Source organism: Antechinus flavipes, chromosome 2, assembly GCF_016432865.1.
Source record: "Antechinus flavipes isolate AdamAnt ecotype Samford, QLD, Australia chromosome 2, AdamAnt_v2, whole genome shotgun sequence".
Taxonomy (NCBI): Eukaryota; Metazoa; Chordata; class Mammalia; order Dasyuromorphia; family Dasyuridae; genus Antechinus; species Antechinus flavipes.
The window spans coordinates 244,426,896-244,448,135 of record NC_067399.1 but is presented as its reverse complement, the minus strand read 5'-3'; the positions used below and the strand labels follow the sequence as shown (position 1 = coordinate 244,448,135).

Here is a 21,240-nt window from a genome sequence, read left to right as displayed (position 1 = left end):
TGATGCTGCAGTGTTTAATCTTGTGGTACAGTATTCCATTCTTTCTTCTTCCCCTCCTTCCCCTTTCCATCTGTGAAGGATAGAGACTAGGGGTGACAAAGGAACTGCTAACTCTGATGTCTGACTAGCTGAACCAAGTTCTCCAGGCTCCGTTGAGGCAGCCTTTCCCATTCCTAGAGCCTGGTACAGATGTGCTATGCATCATTGCTATTAGCACAGTGGAACGCCTAACAAGGAATCAGTGTTTCATAAGACTCCCCAGAGAGCCTCAGTTTGGTGGTACTCCAGGTGGTCCTGTTGGCAGCTGAGACATTTGGTAGAAAGATGAAAAGCTGAAGCAATAATTAAGGAGGAAATATTATCAGTGGAAGGGCTTGTCTTATTCCCTTCCCTTTCCCTCCCCAAATTGCCAAAGTTCTCTGCCTAATTTTCCATTAGGAGATAGGCATGGATAGGGATGGAAGTAGAGTTAGAATAAAGTAAACTGAAATTATTGGTCTTTTTTAAAGAGGATGTTTCTGATGCTTCTAGAGACCAGACAGCAATGATGGTATCTTCATGGCCATTTGGAGAATTTGCCATTTCTACATGGTAGTTGGGGAGTATTTCTGTTGAGAGTTCCTGCACCCCCCAAAGTCTTTTAGGCAGTTTAGACTTTCTCTTAGCTTTGGTTTGGGATGGGGCAAAGGGTCAAGGGTTCCTCTAAAAAAACTTGAACAGTCATTTTTCAGAATAACTGGATAATACAAAAAAATCAGATACTGTAGTTTCGTCCAAGTTCTGTATTAATGGTGTTATTAAAAGACCATTTTCATGTCTGTTAGTCTCCTAAAGTAGTACATTTGCTGTGTTTCCAGAACTCCCAATTTATTACGTGCCTTCGGCTGCTTTTTCTGAGCTCCCTAATCTCACCATGTAAATCTTTTGGTCAAGGGGGTTGAATGAATGAAAACCAATCATTGAATTTCACATTCCCTAAGTCCTACAGCAATAAATTCACCCCAACAGCAGTCCCAGTAACTCTTTCTGTCAAATCCAACAAGAAAGTCTATGCCTGAGAACACCCTATTCCCAGTTGAGTGCATCCATGTGGAATGGGAACCCTGGGGGAGAGAGAACTAGGGAAGGCAGGGTGAGCCAAGGGAATAGGGTATCTGTATCCTAAGAATTTTCACAGTTAAACAGTCAAAGTTTTGAAAAGATGCTATGTGCAGTCTTCCGAGTAGATGGTCTAAGGAGCTTTAGGGCTCATTGGCCTGAATTTCCAGTTTTCACAACCTCATCAATACCAAAGGAAAATGGAAATGTTTGTTCAGTTTCTACAACTAGTAAGAAGCTGCTTCTGATGTATCTAAGATAAAGGGAGATGTCAGGGATATAGCTGGGTGAGAGCAAAATGACATGACTTTTTAATGCTGGCATTCCTAATTTGTGGTTATTATGTTAGGGAAAATCACTTTCTTTTCTATAGTAGTTTCTTAAATCTACAGACTTAAAACATTTGCCCCAGCACAACGAAATGCTATTGCAAAAAAGTGAGCTGTCTGTATTTTAAGTGCCTTATAGTGTTGGAAGAAAGAAGTTTAAAAGCCCACATGTCTGAAAGGAGCACATTTAGGGAAATAAAACTGTTTATTTTTTCATCTCTTAGCTCTTCAGAATTGTAGCCAGCAGGGCAGTTTCAAATAGCAAATGAAGACCATGGACACAAAATTTGTCTTCTTGACAATAAATCCATCCCTTAAGGCATATTCACTTGCCTTTTTTTTTTTTTTTTGGTAGAAGTTGTGGACCAATGGAATTTGTTCCATTACAGCCTTTACATATGTTTATGATGGTGAGGCAGGAATAAATGCAAGCTCCTTTTAGATGAGAACCCTACTCATTCACCAAAAGTAAGATAAGTACTCAATATTCATTTTCTGGTAGTAGAGACAGGTCTGAAGTGAATTATTGATACTCTCTCATTTTGCCCCTTCTTGTGGCAAATAGCAACAATTGGCAATTGAATGAATGAATAAGAAAAACATTAATTAAGCACTGCTATGTGCAAAGCACCATCCTTTCCAAGCCACCAGAGCTTCCAACCCAATCCCCACCACTATCATTAAAGGGAGAAACCATTGTGGAGAGAGTGCTCTTTCTTCATCACTATCAGTAATAATGGATAACCTGTTATCCCTAACAGGCAGATAGGAAGAAGCTGCCTAGAAATAGTAGAAAAGAAATAGAGGGGGTCAGACCTGGGAACTAGTCTCTGCTTCTGTCACTAACTTGCATGTTGACTTTGAACTAATCACTTAAATTTCCTAAGTTATAAGCTGATATATTTGTCCTAATTACCCAACATGGATATCATAAGGATTGGAGAAGTTTTGCGTCACCATGTCATTTAAAGTGAAATGTCACCAAATATGTGGTTTAGTTTCTTAAAAGAGAGCACACACAGAGACACACACATCTAGGCTATCAGCATTTAACTCAGTGTTTGAAATTGGTGTTAAAGCTGAGTAATTCTTGATATCCTATGGCCCCTTTTTTGGACCCTGCAACTATTGCTATAGAAAAAGCGAAGGGGTGCAGGGTCTTCATGAGCCTGAGGACCATTTTGTATTTTTATCTGTTTTGTGAGTGGCAAGATATTTGTGGCAAGATATTATAAACACCTATCAAGCAGTCTTCCCTTGTGAACCTCTCTGTCCTCGGATAGGCTAGTCTTCAATCTCTGGGAGTATTGCAAGCCTTTTCAGTTTGATGAATCCTTGGAAGGGTCTGTGTTATACTATTTTGACAACTGGAGGACTGTACATGGCTCATCCTCTGAAAGAATATGTGGAAATTTTGCAAAAAGTGCTATTATGCTAATGAAAAGCATAGGTAATGTTTGAAGTTATTCAATATAATTATTCTAATTAATAATGATTTTTTTAAAAAAGATAAATAGTTTCTAGAACAGAGATTCTTAACCTGGCATCTAGATTTCAGGACTTTAAAAACTTAGGTGGGAAAAAATTTCATCTTTATTGTAACTAGTCTCTAAATGAAATTAAGCATTTCATTCAAATATTAAACAACAACAACCTTCTCTTCTGAGAAGGAGTCCATAGTTTCCACCAGATCACCGAAGGAGTCCATAGCAGTGTATGTACACACACACACACACACACACACACACACACACGCACATACACACAGAGTTAAGAATCTCTGCTAGAAGCCAAGCATCCCATTTGAAGACTGATTAGTAATGACCTCTATCCATTAGCTCTTCTGCCCCAAGCCCACTGGTGGTCATAATAATGGAACAAGTATGATTTGGGCTCTGTTCCTGATGGAGACTACAGCCCGTTCCTAACAATGATTAATGTAGGCTTAGGTACCATGGTAACTCATCTACCATAGGTATATAATGACAGTAACAATGAGGTAGAAAGACTTTGATGTGTAATTATTGTAATCCACTTTATACTCACTACAGAGAAATCCAAGTTGATGGGTTATATTTCTAGATGTTTAAAATTCCTATAGAAAAATGTCTATAATGAAAATAAAAAATATTAAAGGAAGGATCCCCTTCATTGGTTTTCCTAGAAAAGTTTTGCTTAAAAAAATTACCAGTGGCTTACATCAATTTTTAAAACCCAGTTGTGTTCATGGAGGGAAAAACTTAAAACTATTTTTCTCCTATTCCAGTCTCAGTGTTCTCTTTATGAGATAATATGAAATGAAGACTAATCAGAGACAGTGGTGTAGTAGTTAGATTCATTAAGATCTAGATTCATATCCCAGTTATATGTTCTGTGCCTCAGTTTCCTTATTTATAAAATGATAGGTGTTGGCTTCTTAATTTCAAAATCTACAGTCTCCACATCTATCATAGAACATAGAATCTACCTTTCTGTTTTCACTTGACCAATATCAGGATTGTTGAGTTTGATACAGCTTTGTGTGCCTAGAATTGACCTCAGTGACAGTCAGTCACACAGCCATAGACTCTGTCAGAACAAGGTTGACTTATGGAATGCATTATCCTTTGACTTATCTTTTGGTCTCAGGAATCTGGGTCCTTAAAAAGATTAAAGATTAAAGTCCTTTGCAAATCCCTGCCAGCCCTTCTGGGGGGCTGGGACTGGAATGTTGAGAGGAAAACAAAGCTTATAGAATTCTGACTTTGCGTCCTTCATCAGGGAACTTTCATTTCTTTATGTGTTTCTTTATCGGGTAGGGTGGAATACAAAAATGTTTCATTAGCTTGTGCATACAAACCCATTATTGGGAAGAAGAACATTTTTGCACCCAAGAAGCAAAAATTAAGGAAAATAAGTTTTGTCCTAAAAATTTATAAATAGACATGCATTTGGTTTAGGCAGTAATTATAAAATTATCTTCTTGATATGGAAATTTAAAAAAAACCTTAGCATGGAATTTATGCATATTCTGTATAATATTTAAACAATTTTTAAATAAACAAAATGATCTTTAGTAAGGAATATATGCATATTCAAGGGGAACATCAAGATAGATATCTTTTTCAAGATAAATTTTGGTCTTAAGTCATGTATTTGAAATGTGTTTCAAACACATCACCATTTTGTTAAAAATCAGCAGTTGGCTCCACCCCACCCATCCTTTTATTTCCTAAAAACACTTTCTGCAATTCTCAGTTCCTCTGCTCTAGAGTTCTTGAAATGACAGAATGCTGGTGACTGCTTTGGATTAAACGATGAAAAGTTGACTTTTATGTTAAAGACCTAAGAAATTTTGTTGTTGGCAGTGGTTTTTAAGAGTATAAGGATGAAGTAGGATGTACTTGGTACAGGGGATAGAGAACTAGAATTGGAATCAGGAAGACCTGAATTCATTATTCCCTTGGATACTTACTAGCTATGTGTAATCCAAGGCAAGTGATTTCATCCCTCTTAGCCTCAGTTTCTGTATTGGTAAAGTGGGAATGATAATAGAATCTGTCTCACAGATTTTATGAAGATCAAATGAACTAAAGTATGTTAAGCACGTTCGTTGCATGCCTTTTTAAAATCACAGAATGAGAGTAAGTTATGAATTAAAATAAAAATCTGGTGTTGTAAATGTATATAGCTCTTGGGATTGAAACATCTTACATAATATAGATGAAAGGGATCTATAGGTCATCTACTCCTATACTCTAATTTTATAGTGGAAGACAAAGAAATAAATCACTCCAGATCACACAGGAAATAAATGGCAGAGCTAAGATTTGAATTCAGATCTTCTAACTGAAATGTCCTTCCTAACCTTTCTTTACTTGGGTAAATTGATCCTTTAAAAAATGAGGAATCAATTAGGGGAAATTCTGTTCTGATCATGATTCTTTCTAATGCATAGAAACTTGTTACTGGGATGAAAATAATGTGCTTGTGGGCAAGTGACCCCTCCTTGTTAGAGATAGAAAAAAAAAGTATTGGGCATATATAATCTGGCATGTAGCTTAAATATGGAAAGAACAGTTTTCAGAGAGTTCAGAAGAGAAATAAGAATGCTCCCATGGACTAAAATTCTACTGAGGAATTCAGTCAAGGAGACAAGGGAAGTCCTCAAGATTGGAATTCCAAAGACAAAATAATTACAAGGAGGAGGAAAAATAAGAATTTGCTTAAAGAGACCCTCAGATGATGGAAGAAGGGGCAGATCCCCACAGATGAAATAAGACTATGGGATGGCCCTAGAAAAGTCATAATAAAGTTAAGAAGGAGATGAATCTGGAGAGAGACCCTCAAGATAATAAGGCGTCTTTTTAAAATCTACATTGAGAGAGGGAAAATGAAAGAAGGGATGGGATATTTACTTAATGGACAGTGATAACTGATGACCAAAAAACAAATAGTGCTATTTTCTTCTCATTTTGTTTGTATTATCTTTACCAAGAACAGTAAGTGCCAGACATTGCACTTAAATTCAGTTAGGAAGACAATATATACAAATATGTAGTCAATATCTAAAGTCAATAGGTATTTATTAAACACCTACTATTTGCCAGGTACTGTGCTAAATGTGAGTTATACAAAGAAAGGCAAAAGCAGCTCCTATTCTCAAGGAGCTCATAATCAAATGATTATGATAATATAACAACCAAATAAATAAATAAATACATATACATATACATACATGTGATAACAGACAATCCTGTATACAGGCTATACACACACACACACACACACACACACACACACACACACACACACGGGAATGGGAATCTGGAAGGAAAGAAAGCTTTCCAGATATGAGAGAGCAAGTCAAGATACAACAAAGTGGGAGCTAGAGCATCTTGTTTGATGACTAAGCAAGAGGCCAGTATCACTGAAGTACAGAGTATGTAAAAAGGAATGAGGGGTGCTAGGAAAGGGACAGATTATGAGGGGTTTTAGAAAAAGCAACAGAGGATTTTATATTTAATCCTGGAGGTATAGTTTTTTGAATGAGTAGCAGGAGCGAGTTGTGACATTATCAGATCCACACTTTAGGAAGACCCACTTTGATGGCTAGATGGAGGAGAGACTTGAGGCTGGCAGACCAAGGAGAACACTATCACAATAATCTGGATGAGAGTTGCACCAGGATGTTGGCAACATCAGAGAAGAGAAGGAAATGTATAGGAAAGATGTTGCAAAGTTAGAATAGACAAGATGACAACAAATTGGATATGGGTATGTGCAGATTAAATACAAAATAAGTATAAGGTAGCTTTGGAAAGGAAGTATAAGCGGCACACACACACACACACACACACACACACACACACACACACACGAAACAAAAAACCCATAAAATGCCAAATCAGAACCAAAGCTAAGTTTGGACACAAGAAGAGAAAACCAAGTTGCATTTGATAAATTTGAATTATCAAATTCATCTGAAGGTCTTCAGTTATTGAAAAAGATCCTCCAATATGATTGATCAATGTGATCATTATTGGTAATGTTTGAAGGACAATGGAAAATGGGAGAAATGCAAACTGGATAAGTCAACTGTCTTAATTTTCACAAAAGAGAGGAGAATATGGTATGTGAACTATAGACTACTGAACTTGACTTCAATACCTGGGAAGATTTGGAAAGGAATCATTAAAGTGATTTCCTTTCTAGAAAGAAAAGTAGGGAATTTATAAGAAGCCAGCATAGTTTATGCCAGACTATTTTTTTTTTCTTCTGGCATGGTTGCTCAGCTCACAGTAGGTCATTAGCATATTATAGCTATTGATTATTTAGATTCTAGGAAAACATTTGACAAAGTATATCATCTATTGTTGTGGAAAAGCTGGAGGTTAAAACAGCTAGAGAATAAAAACATTATCAATAATAAAAGCATTATCAATGGATTCAGACCTGGTTGAATGACTAGATGGTTATGATTCATTGATGACTTGGCAGGAGGGCTCCAGTGTAGTGCCCCACTAGACTCTGTGCTGTTAAATAATTTTACTGATGACTTGAATAAAGACATAGAGGACATATTAGTTGAAGTTTAAAATGATTCAAAACTGGAAGGGGTAACTAATACATTAGATAACAGAGTTAGAATCTAAAAGGACCTTGATGAGTTAGAATATCAGGCTGATTGATGTAATAAGATGAAATTCAATAAGCATAAATAGGTCTTACAAAGGTTCCAGAAATCAGCTTCCTAAGTATAGGATAGTTAAATAGTACTGAAGTTTGCCTGAAAAAAATCTGAAAGGTTTAATGAACTATATGCTTAATATGAGTAAGGAGTGGGATAGGGTAGCCAGAGAAGCTATATGGTCTGGGGTTGCATTGATTAATTGTTGTTTGTCCTTTTTTCTCAAAGAGGACTGATGATATCACAGGGTGATGTCTTGACTTGCACATGAATTGGATTTAAGTGAGACAGAACCTTATTCTCTCCTCCAGTCAATGAAGTCCAGTGGCAAGACAGATGTCAAGATGACTGAGATGACCTGGGATGGTAATGGGTATATCTTCCACTATAAGGAGGTGATAATCTCTCTATAATAATCCTTGGCCAAAACATATCTGTGGTGGTGTGTTCAGTTGAATAAGGCCATTATTAATCTGTAGAGCATCTGGAAGAGAGCAATCAGGATGGTGAAGGTCACTGAGATTATATCTCACAAGGATAAGTTGGAAGAACCGGGAAGTGTCAATCTGGTAAAGAGTAGACTTGGCAGGGGGATGGAAGGAACATAATAGCTATAATCAAATGTAGTTGGAGTTGATTGGACACCAATAATCACTAATTCTCTTCACCCCACCTTCAGTTGATGAAATCACAAAAGGACAGACAAGCAGACATTAAGGTATTGCTTTCTCAAAAGTACAAAGAAATGTTTTAAATTTGTCGTCCTTTTATGAAAAGTGGCGAAATCCTTCTTGATGGATTAAATGACAGAGGGACATTAGTTCTGAAAGATGTTCAGGCCCAAGCCCAAGCCCCTTTTGATGACATGTTCTCTAAGTCGCCGATAGAGGCAGCAAGTAGTGCTAAGGAAGTAGTAAAGAAGAGAGCCACCTGCAATGAAAAACCCTGCTCTTTTGAGGGAATTGCTCTTTAACCCTGGGATGAGAAGGAAGAGATTTCCTTTTTCCTCCCTACTTTAGTCATGGCTACTTTCCTGGCAGGACACACGAAGTCCCGTAGGGAAAAGAAACAAATAAGAATAGAGGCAAGAGTCAGCTTTGAAGGACGTGGCCAGCAATGAATTTGAGAGAGAATAATTGTCAGGCAGCAGTCCCTCTGCTAAGAGGAGCAGACCCAGGGAGCCTCACCACTATGTCTAGAGAAGGCTATGTTAAGGGGTGTGAGGGGTAGCAGTATGCAGATGTTATGAGAAGGACCTCAGGGTCCCACAGTTTGGGAGGCATGAGATGTCTTGAACATTTATCCCTGCATGTATGCTTCTCCTCCAGTATACTCTCAATATGTGCCCACTCCTTTTGATTGTGTATTTATGGGGTAGTATGCCCCGGGCTTATGGGGATAACATTTTGTAGCTTGTTCTTACTATTGAAATTTCAGGAAATACTTTTGCTTTGAGCTGATTGTATCTACTTACTGACCATTGAAAGCTAAGTGGACCAGTGAGGCTCAGGAGCTACAGATTTGGAAGTATGGGCCCACAATGTATTTTGAACTCCAAATGAGAAGTCACCCCCAAGGGATCCAACCTGTAATTTCTGCCAAATTGAGGAGTAACTCCAGAGATACACATGCATTTGAAGGTCTGTCAAGAAGAAGAGTGATTTTTGTTCAGTCATTTCTCAGTTGTGTCCAACTCTTTGTGATTAGAAGAGAGGGAAGAACCAGGAAGAATGGTAGAAGGTGCTTAGGTTGAACATGAGGAAAAACTTCCCAACAATTAGAATTATCTGTAAATGGAATGGGATCCCTTGAGATTGAGTTTCCCCCCCATTAGAAGTCTTTATTCATAGGCTAGATGACCACTTGTGAAAGAGGTTGGAGAGGAGATTTCTTTTGAATATTAGTTGGATTATAAGTTTGCTGAGATCCCTTTCAACTATAAATCCTATAATTCTGTTAATTCTCATTGATCCTAAGCATAATTCAGATGGCGTCTTATGGAGGATGATGGGTTTGGAATATTACATATACAGCCAGACAAAATCAAAATGTTATTTGATATTCTCTCTCTCTCACTTTTGTTCTATGATTTGCTGCTGAGGGGTATGTTTAGAAATAAAATAAAACAGGTATTACTTTATCCTTTGTATTTACATCCCCATAGTATAGCATAGTGCTTGGCATATTGTTAGCATATGATAATTATTTGTTTTCTGTTTAATTTGAAAGCAAATTCTATCAGTTAGTGAATATTTAAAAAAATTAAATGATACCATCTCCAAATACTATTTTCTGATATCTCCTCCAGTCTTGGACTTTACGTGGTACTTTGCTTTGTAATTGTCTAATGCATTTATTTAGGGTATTAATTGTCTGAATCTTTTTGTGAAATGCTTTTATGAGAATGTAAGCTCCATAAGGGCAGAGGCCATGTCTTTATATATTCTTTGTGTGTAACTTAGTGCTCTGTACACAACATGTACTTAATATTGTGGAGGCATTTGTATAGCTCAGTGTTGGAGCACTGGGATTGATATCAGGAAGACTCATCTTCCTGAGTTCAGATTTGACTTACTGACTAGGTGACCCTGGGAAAATCACTTAACCCCATTTGCCTCAGTTTCCCCAGCCATAAAATGAACTGGAGAAGGAAATAGAAGACCACTGAAGTATCTTTGCCAAGAAAATCCCATGGACAATATTGGCATACTATGATCCACAGGATCATGAAGAGTCACAACTGAGAACAATAACTTAATATTTGACATTGAATGTTGTTAAATATATAATTGTTAATTGTTTCCCCAGAAGACAAATCCTGAAAAATTTAATCAGAATGGCTTTTCTAGTCATGTGTTGATATTTATTAGGATCCTGACTTTTTTCTTTCTTCAAAAGGAAGAGATTGTTTAGTTTCATTTTATTTGAAAGCTTTATGGATGTTTTTGGTTTTTACCTAGTCATCATTTGAACCTGCTGTGTAATAAAGAAAACTGTGAATATTATATTCTGAATCCATACCTCCCCTTCCCATAACTTCCTTATGGAGAAGAGTAAAATCTATTTTTTCATCTGTTCTCTGGTGACAAGAGGGATTATTCCCTTCACAAGAGTTCTGTTGCTTTTTAATCTTGTTCTCATTCATATTATTATAGCCATTGGGTGTAATATTCACCAGGTTTTTCTTCTCAGTTGTATGATAGGGATAGGAATTGTAGCTATGATTTCATTAAAGAGGGAATTTCCAGGTGGGGAAATTCTTCTTAGGAAAGCAAGTTGTCACCTTCTCTGCCTCCAAGGTCTCCCATTGCCTCCTGGATCATCTCCAGTCATCCCGATCTATATCTTGCCACTGGATCCAGGTGGTTCTGGTGGAAAAAGTGAAGCTGGTGACTTTGAACAGCCCAACCCTCTTAAATCCAACTCGTTTGCATGTCATGGCATCATGTGCCTGATATCATGGTCCTCTTCAAGAATGTAGGACAAACAATGATAAATCTAAGAGTATATTATCTAGTACATTAATACATTAAATGACTTGCCCCCGATCACATAGCCAGTATGTATCTGAATGGGACTTGAATCTATGTCTTCCTGGTTTAAAAGCCAGTTCTCAATGCACTGAGCCATGTTGCTTCTCATTTTAAAATCAGCGATGAGCTTCCTTATCTGTAAAAATGGAATTATTGGAGGAGTAATTCATAATTGTAAAGTGTACAAATGTGAACTGCTATTTATTTTATATGGAATACAGATAGATCCACAGGATTTGAACTGAAAGGGACTTCAGAAATCATCTATTTCAGTCTTTGTCTGAAAAGATATTCTTTTTATATGATCCCTACAAAGTTAAGACCCTAAATAAAGGGAATTCTCCTCTTGGAGGCAACTCATTCTTCTCTTTGACATTTTTAGGAAGGTTTTCTTTGCATCGAGCCAAAATCAGCACCTCTGCTACTTAAACTCATTAGTTCTATTTTCCCTGCTGAGGCCAAAAAGAACAAGAGTAGTCTCTTTTGCCTGAGAAGCAGTATGTTATGGTAGAAAGAGTACTCATCTTTTCAAATCAGAAAACTGACTCAAAAATCTTGACTTTAAATCTTGGTCCTGTTATTCATTTCCTACATGATCTCAAGTGGGTCACAAAGTCTCAGAGCATGTCACTTTACTTGACTATGAGAAGGTTGAATAAGGTCTTCTTGAACTCTCAATTTTTCACCTAATGATTCCATATGATATTGCTTCAAATATGTGAAGCTGTGTGTATTCCTCCACTCTAAGTCTTTTCTTTTTCTTCTTCAATACTCAGGGTACTTTCAACTAATCTCCAATTGGAAGAATTGTCTTCCTCTGAATATTTTCCCAATCAGCAACTAGAACTTAGCACATTTCTCCAGAAGTGGAGTACAGAAGAAAGTATGATAAATCTGGTGGCAGAAGATTTAGATTGAATCCCAATGATTCCTCTTACTATTTTAGTGATTTGGGGCAAGTCAGGGTCTTTCATCTTCTCTTTTGTAAAATTAGGGATTTGGACCAGATGATTTCTAAGGTTCCTTCCTATTATTTAGCTGATCCTTGACTATATTCAGTCTGTTCTGCAACATCTTTCAAATATGCCCCTTCTCTCCTTTCACACTGCTACAACCCTAGTGCAGACCTTCATAACCTCACACCTAGGCAACTGCAATAGCCTGCTAATGAGTCAATCTGCCTGTCTTAGTTCTTCCACCTCTTTTCAGCTATTAAAGTGATTCTTTTAAAGGAGGGCTTCTTAAACTTTTTCCACTCATAATCCCTTTTTACCCAAGAAATTTTTCCCCAACCCAGGGTATATAGGTGTATAAAATAGGTGTATACCTCAAAAATTTACTTATAATATATCATAAATTATTTTGAAATAATTCTTTGCCATACATATAATTTTACTATTTATTAAAGATGAAAGCAAATTTGCATATTAATGAGATGGATATGCTTGTTTATTTTTACATAAATAATTAAATCTTGGCAGAATATTTGATATCTTTTACTGTTGCCAAATTTTTCGTGACTCCCACATTCAGTTACATGACCCCATATGGGGTTTCAATCCACAGTTTAAGAAGCTTTGTCATAAAATAAGCCTGATCATGTAAGTCCCATCCCTACTTAAAAATTCCAGTGGCTCCCTAATTGCCACCAGGTTCAAATTCAATTTGGCATTTAAAGCCCTTCAAAACCTAGTCCCTTTCTACCTTTCCAATCTTTTTACACTTACTCTCCATAACATACTCTTCAATCCAAAGACACTGGCATCTCCTGGCTATTCCATAAGCAAGACATTCCATCTGTTAGTGCCATGTATTTTCTCTGACTGTCTTCAACTCTCTCTACTAACCTCCCTGGCTTCCTTTGGGTCCCAACTAAAACCTCACATTCTACAGGAAGAAGAGACAAATTCCCAGCCCTTTTTAATCCTAGTGCCTTCCCTCTGTTAATTATTTCTTATTTTTCCTAGACGGAGCTAGTTTTGTATGTGTTCACTCCGTGTTGTCTTCCCCAATAAACTGTAAACTCTCTGAGGGCAGGAACTGTGTTTTGCCTCTTTTTATATCCCCTAGCACTTAGCACCCCAGCGCTTGTCTGGAACTAATAGGTGCTTAATAAATATTGATTGATTGACACAAGGAAACCACAATGGAAATATTCTCTCTCTTAATGTAGCCTAAGATTGCATTGGGTTGGTTTTGGCTTCCATATTACATAATTGGCTTGCAGTGCACTAGTACCCCAAGATCTTTTTCACAGGCATTATTGAATGGGTGGCTTCTCCTGCCCTGTACATGTGCAGTGATTTAAAACATATACACACAGAGACACTCAGATGAGTTTACATTCCACTATTTAATATCATCTTATTAGAGCATCACTCTAGTCTACTGGATTGAGCCTAACTTTTAATATGCTTGTTGTTTCTCCCAGCTTCATATCAGATGTAAATCTTACAAAATTGTCCTCTATGCCTTCATCCAAGCTATTGTTTAAAATGCTGATTGTGATGACTGCGCTAACACCCAGATCACCCCAGAATCAGCCAGAGTCGGGATAAGCAAAAGTCCTTAATCTTTATTCTCGGTCTTAGATGCAGGATTGAACAGGATGGGAGCAGAATCTCCACAACCACCTTCTCCCTGGTTTATTGCCAAGAGTGTGACCCTCCCTTGTCTTACTCCACCCCCTAGTCCCTCCTACAATCCTCTATACACCAATCATCGAGCCAGTACGGATAGTGGAAAGGACCATTTTCCAAGCGTATGCCCATAGAATATTATCCAGTCAGTAGTTAGCCTGAAGCGCTCTGCAGTCCCGACTTCAGTGCATCGACTCAATAGTTTCAGTCCTCTACAGTTGATTAGCCCAGGACCAAGGACAGATTCCTGGTGCACATGATTGGCTATGTTCATCTAGCTTGATGTCAAACCATTAATGATTCAGCTATCTTGGGGGTCTCTTCATTCAACCAGTTTAGAAACTACCTAATTATGCCCTCATCTAGTGTCGAATTTCCAATGTGTATGCTATGGACCTTGCTGGGGATGTGGGGCATAGAGTTACTAAAAGGAGTTTTTGAATCCATATTCATGTCTAGCATTGTCACTTTGATGCCTGCTCCAACAAAATAGGCAGCTTATGATTTTGCACAGAATGTATATGTATAACTGTTCTTAATAGCTATCTCTATATATCTATCGCTATAGATATTATTAGGATTAATAAGACACAAATGCACTTGAAAGTAGAGCTGAATTCACAGTACTTTTTAGTTATTATGCATTTTCTCCCTCTGAGGATAGTAATAGTCCCATCCCATTATTTGGGGCGATATCTGTGAAATATTTTTACATTAAAAAAAAATAACAGCCAACACTGATTTAGTCTGCCTCTTTATCTGATTGCCAAGAATGGCAAAATATTTTATCAAATGTTATTGCTCAAATCCAAGTATACTTACTATATGGCATTCCTCTGAAATTCTAGTAACTATCAGTAACTCTGTCAATTCAATCAACAACTCTACCATCATTTCTTCAGTGCTAACTATTTGCAAGCTACTGTGCACAGAAAGGAAAATAGAGTTAGTTTGCTGTGACCTGGTCTCAGATAGTGTATAGAAGGCTAGACTCAGAATCAGGAAGACCTGAGTTGAAATTGTGCCTTAGACACTTACAACCTATATAATCTTAGGCCATTACTTGTTTGTTTGTTTTTTTCCTCATCTGAAAATGAGGGGAATAATAGCACCTATTTCCCAGGACCAAACCTAAAGTACTTTGTAAACATTGAAGTACTGTATAAATGCCATTGGTCATGCTGTCTCTGATTAACCTTTCACACATACCCCATTCCCCCCACCAAACAAAACAAAGAATCATCTCTTTTAATGACATAAGAATATGTATAGTGTGTCAGGACCCATACTGTTTGGATATATTTGTGAAACCTAATTAAAAGAGTAGCAAAGAGTTAAATACAGATTAATTAGGAGACTTTCTAGGAAAACATGTTGTACCATTAAAACGTTAGTGATTTGGCAAATGCGTTAGACTCTAGCATATGCTTCAATTTGAAGAATCCATGGAAATGTTTGTAAAAACATTAAAAAAAATCAATCTTATCATGCTGAGTTTGTATTTTTAAAAACACTTAACACAGTGCCTGGTACATAATAGGGATGCTATAAATGCTTATTCCCTTACTCTCCCTTTATATGCTATTTTCTCATGGACATCTTTGTTTTTTTAATCTCTTATTTTACCTTTTGGGCAATAAAAATATTATTACAGAACAATTCTTATATTACTTTTTCTCTGCACTTTGTAGATATCTTGTTAACTAATAAAGTCAACAAGGGAACGTTGGAGACTGGGTTCAAATACTCCGGTGCCAGTTGCTAAGCTACCCTAGAGTCCTGAGGAGCGCAGCTGATGTATAGGAAGTTTGCGGGTCATCTCCCTAGAACACTGAGCGAGGGATGGTTACGGACAGGTCCTGAGCATCTCTGTAGCTGGAGCCTGTTCAGGAGAGACCGGAGGGATGGGGAAACCCTCAAAGCCCCATCCTTCCTCTTCCCCCAGGTATAGGGGAATAGCAACAGATGTTGACCTGACCGGCTAGAATGGGTCCAAAATTGTCATCCTAGCTTGTTGTATCAACAGCCACCCCACCCATGTTAGGTCATTGAGGCCCAGAAAGAACCAACGCAGGCTGGGTCTGTTTGATTCCTGAAACCTGATCCGGTTTCAAGTGTCTATCCCCCACATGGAACAGATTTCCCCCTCCCCCTTCTTTCCTTCTTAAAAAAACCAGCTCTCCCCCCAACCCCAGGCAGTTAATCAGACTCCGTGGCACATTGTCAAAAGGCTAGCTTACACCCACAGAAGCTGGGGAAATTCAGACCTAAGGGCTCAAGCTCCATGGTGTGCTTACCTCATGCTGTTGTGTTTAAGGTATTGCTAGGGTCACCAAACAGTGCATGATCTTAACTCACCACATGTGCTACAGTTTTGCTTTGAAACTTTTTGCTGCCCTTTCCTAGGGCCTCGCCTCCGTGCCCCCTCCCCATTTCTCTTTGTCTCTAATTATAAATGATACATTTTACTATCTTGATCTAATATGTGGATTCTGGGTCAGTATTTCTCATAAATTAGGTCTGAAAAGATTTGTTACTTCTGGGTCAGGAGATACAGCCAGAGTGTAAAGGGAAAGGGGAGGAACTGTAAACAGGGAGAAGAATGGTTCCTTGAGATTCCTTTGAGTTCCGTTCTCCCACATGTTACCAGGATTTCAACAGCTGCAGTACATTCAGAGAAGCATGTGTGTTAATATCAAAGATCACATTTCCAAAGGGCCTCTCAGAATTCATGGGTATATCCACTTACATAGACTCAGAGTAATTAAATGAGCAATTACTTTATCTGTGTTGCATGCACAAATGAGTGGCCAGGTTTGGGTGGATTTTTTTTTTAAAGAAATCTTTTCAAACTATAGTTGTAAATGTTTTCAGAAACCTAAGAAATTATTATTTTTCTTGAGTACCAGCCTATCTCTTACACAACTTAATGATTCTGGTTCTAGAGCAAAATTTAACCTAATCTTAGAGTTTTCAAAATTCATTGGGCTGAAAAATGTCTACTTCCCTCTCATCCCATTTTTATTTTCCTTCACCTCTATACTGTATATTAACTGGTCTCTTTAGGCCTCAGTTTCCTTAGCTGTAAAATGAAAGAACTGAACTAGATGGTATAAAGTTCCTGCCAACTCTAATGTCTTCTATTCCCCTGCATAAAACTCTGGCTAGTCCCAAATGAATACTACTATTCCCTCTTTCCCTCTTTTCCTCTTTCAAAGTGAACATGTTCACTCTTGCTGAACACACCTCCCCTTTCTGTGAAGTTCATCAGCTCTGACAAATTTTTCAATTCAGTTATCCAGAATGAACTTGAACACCTGAACATTCTGCTTCCTATAGAAAGGATTCTCTCTCTCTCTCTCTCTCTCTCTCTCTCTCTCTCTCTCTCTCTCTCTCTCTCTCTCTCTCTCTCTCTCTGTGTGTGTGTGTGTTTGTGTGTCTGTCTCTGTCTCTGTCTCTGTCTGTCTCTGTCTCTGTCTCTCTCTGTTTCTGTTTCTATATCTCTCTCTGTTTCTCTGTCTCTTTCTCTCTTTGTGTCTCTCTGTCTCTGTCTGTCTGTCTCTCTCTCAGCATTTGGGACAGGATGATTTTAAACAGTAATGCTTGTCTTAAGAATAAGTTAAATTTTCAGCCTCCCCAGCAAAATTTTGCGATGGGGTCTTCTTCAGCGAGCCCCTTTCCCCTCTCCATAGAAGCACATTTACTATTTATCTGTCCTTTCTTTCTGGTCAGTTCAATTGTTTGCAAAATGCTGAATAGTTAGGAATGTGGCCCATTAGCATTCATAGGATCCTAGAGTTCAAAGCTAGAGACCTAATAGTCATTAAATCTAGATCTCATTTTAAAGATGAAAAAAAAGTGTTAGGAAAATAATTTGTCCAACATTACACAACTAAAATGTCAAAGAGATGGAATTTAAGGCTAGAACCTTTGACCCCAAATCTAGGGTTCTTTCCTAACTAGATTATACCATAGAGTCCAAAGTAAAACTGTCACTTGTAGAGACAGAAGGAGAAACAGGAGTTAAGTCTAGCTATCCAATTCAGAAAGTAGTAAAGAAGTGTGAAAAGTGCAACACTTTGCCTCTTGCCCTCATTTTACTTTCTTTTTATCTAAAGTGAAATGATAGAGACAATATATTAAGTACCTGCTAGAAGAGTTACAAATGGAAAGTCAGTTACCCTTTCTCTCCCCCCCCCCTCTTTTTTTTTCCCCCAGTGGAGCATGACAAAGAGTTTTTCCACCAGCGCTATCATCATCGGGAATTCAGGTTTGATCTCTCCAGGATCCCAGAGGGAGAAGCTGTGACTGCTGCTGAATTTAGGATATACAAGGATTACATCCGAGAGCGCTTTGATAATGAAACTTTCCGAATCAGTGTCTACCAGGTGCTTCAGGAGCATACAGGGAGGTGAGGTTCTGAATGGGAGGTTTGCCCTTTCACAGACATTATGGGGGCCAGGTGAAGAGGGTGGCGACAGGTGGAGTATTGTATGTGGTTATGGAGTTTTCACCATAAATGCCAAAGCTAATGGACAAAATTTTCAGCAGAAATTTGTCTATTTAGATTTATTGGGACATTCATTAAATTCTTAAATTGTATTCAGAGAGTTGATCTTTCTACTCTGTAGCCACTATTATTGTGAGTGTTACTGGGGATGTTCTGTGGAGGACGTAAAGAACTGAATTAAATAATAGAACAAAGTTAGGTGAATTAACAAAAAACATTTGCCATTCATCATAAAATACAAAAATTATTTTGCATTTCAAGATTTGAAATTGCCAGCAATTAAAGTCATAATCACAGGTCTTAAAGTCTGAAGTAGCCTCTATGATCATTTGATCCAATATGTGTCTTTCAAAAACTTAATTTCTTACAAATATACCTCGAATGATATTAATTTTGAGACCAAATTCTCTTAAAATTGTGGGTAGGATCTTAAAAAGTCATAAGAATTTCTAACTTTTTATAGATAAAGTTACAGAAATATACTGGTACTATTTGTAAATCTCAAATTAATAGTTTGAATTAATAATGTCTTATAATATAACAACTAGCAATTGACTTTAGAAACTTGGGGGATATGTTAAAAATGAACCATTCCTCCCATCAGCATCCCTATAGGAGGACTGAGTGTGGCTGATCCTAAAAATCCTCCTGAGTTAGAAAGGGAAAGTTACCTTCCCTGTGGCCAAACTTTTTTTTTTATCCTTTTGGGAAAATTAATTCAGAGCTAGAGTGGAAAGTACCATTGAATTGACCAGTTTGACATCATCAGAAAGAGACCTCTGACATTTTATCGGAAATATGATTTCTAGAATTATGGTACTCTCTGATGCAGGCTGAAATCCTTGTTCTTTCTTGAGCTTGCAGAGTATCTTAATTGTTTTTAGGATTTGTTTATTAGCAAAGATATTTAGATCCCCTAATTAACCCATACAAACTTCATATCAGTCCTTCCACTGATTTATTATTTTGTGTGTTCAAAATTACAAGATGAACCATTAAACCCATTCCAAATAATTATTAATGTATTCTCTACTCTCTGACAAATCCCTCAGGGTCCTTGAACAAGACCATATGTTAGATTTTTCTCATCTAGGCTGATTAATTGAAACTACAAGAATCTCAAAGACCATTTATCAATAACACTCAATCAGTTCTGTTGCATGATGCTTTGCTTACACCATTAGCCCACTGGCAGTCATAAAAACTTGTTGTCGTTTTGTTCACAAAATCTACTTCAAAAATATTGGTCAAGAAGTTAATCTCAGGAATTTGACTGGCCTGTGTGAATGCTGGGCCAGACTCAACTCAGCTGTTCTGCATATCTAGTCACTATGGGATAGACAGCATTCAGTCTTTTCTCTGTATTCTCAGGGTACAGACCCAAGTCATGAGAGCTTTTGGTAAAATTTGTTTTTAATTCCTCCCTCCCTTCCTCCTTCCTTTCCTTTCTCCCTTCCTTACTTCCCTCCCTCCCTCCCTCTCTCCTTCCCTTCCTTCTTTCCTTCCCTCCCTCCCTCCCTTTCTTCCTCCCTTCTTTCCTTCCCTCCCTCCTTCCTTCCTTGTTCCTTCCTTCCCTCCCTCCCTCCCTCCCTCTCTCCTTCTTTCCTTCCTTCCTTCCTTCCCTCCCTCCCTCCCTCCCTCCCTCTCTCCTTTTTTCCTTCCTTCCTTCCTTCCTTCCTTCCTTCCTTCCTTCCTTCCTTCCTTCCTTCCTTCCTTCCTTCCTTCCTTCCTTTCCTCCCTCCTTCCCTCCTTCCTTCCTTCCTCACCCTTGCTCTGTGCTTTCTTTTAACATGTGATTTCTTTTATTGTCTGTGCTAATTATCAAAGCTCTGTGGATTTTAGTTCCATTCTGGATCACTTTGTCTACCTATTTGATCCTGCTTAGGAGTCAATCAGCAGACTGAATTTATAGCCTGGTACACGGAGGCCTGAATCACTATTGTTTAAAGATGAATTGGTTGATCGTGGCATTTCCTTGGCAAGAGGAGGCAGGAGGCAGGAGGCAGGCATAACATGCCGCACATTGATGTGCAGTTCTGTTCCAAGATTACTTGGGTATGAGAAGTGCTCCTTTGGGACCCATTCCTTTGCCTGGGATTCCTGCCTCTGAACTTTACAAGCTGAAGGCCTTGAAAGGTAAATCTGCTTGGATCTCAGAGAAAGGAATAGCTCACAAGTAATTTTCCAGGAGTGATCTTTTTCTGAAGTCAAATAAACTCTCTGATACCTCGTTAGATGCTGCATTTCTGATTGAAGATAATGAGGGAATGCAGGCCAGTCTCCCTACTTGCCTAACTCTTCCCTCTGCTCTTGGCCCATTGAGCTATACCCCTAAACTTTTCAGTTGATAACTGAGTCTCAATTAGTGTGTATAATGAATCTTGTGACGAGATCATATTATTTATTCACCTTCTTACCATGTATTTCTTTTGGACTGGAATCATTCACCAACTATACATATTCACAACTTTCAATAGTATTGAATTCAAACACATGTAATCACTTCAAGGGGAATTGATTGTTTGCATTAATCAGGACCTAATTGAATAGCTAACAAAGAGAGCTTTAAACCACTTCAGTTTCCCAAACTCCTAACCTTTCTATAAATGGATTTTATATTTTCCCACCCCCAAACATTCTAGGAACCCAAGCATTTTTTTCATCTGTGAATCTCAGGTTCTGTGACTGTGACTGTTGACTGTGAAGGTGGCTGCTAACAGTACAATCCATTGCCATGAAAAAATAGCCCTCCTAGCATTGCTCTCCTTGTCTGCTTGTTCTTGCTCTCTTGTGCTTTTCTGCCTCAGCCCGGGGAGCAGCCTTGCTCATTAGCTGCAGAAGGCACGCAGTGTGCTGACTGAGGTTTCATGACTGGGTTGCACAGCTGTAGAAGAGCTGGAGCATCTGGCTCTCTGGCTAACCTTTGTGTATGCTCCACGAAAGCCTTGGGGATGCTTTGGGA

General features: G+C 38.1%; 1 protein-coding gene across 1 annotated transcript in view; it reads left to right on the top strand.

Moving 5' to 3' along the window:
• Positions 1-21,240, top strand: part of BMP7 (bone morphogenetic protein 7) — a 95,344-nt gene that overhangs the window by 29,406 nt on the left and 44,698 nt on the right. Inside the window, exon 2 of the mRNA XM_051976639.1 lies at positions 17,987-18,179. Coding sequence (XP_051832599.1) covers positions 17,987-18,179 — 193 coding nt within the window. The remainder of the gene's footprint in view (positions 1-17,986; positions 18,180-21,240) is intronic.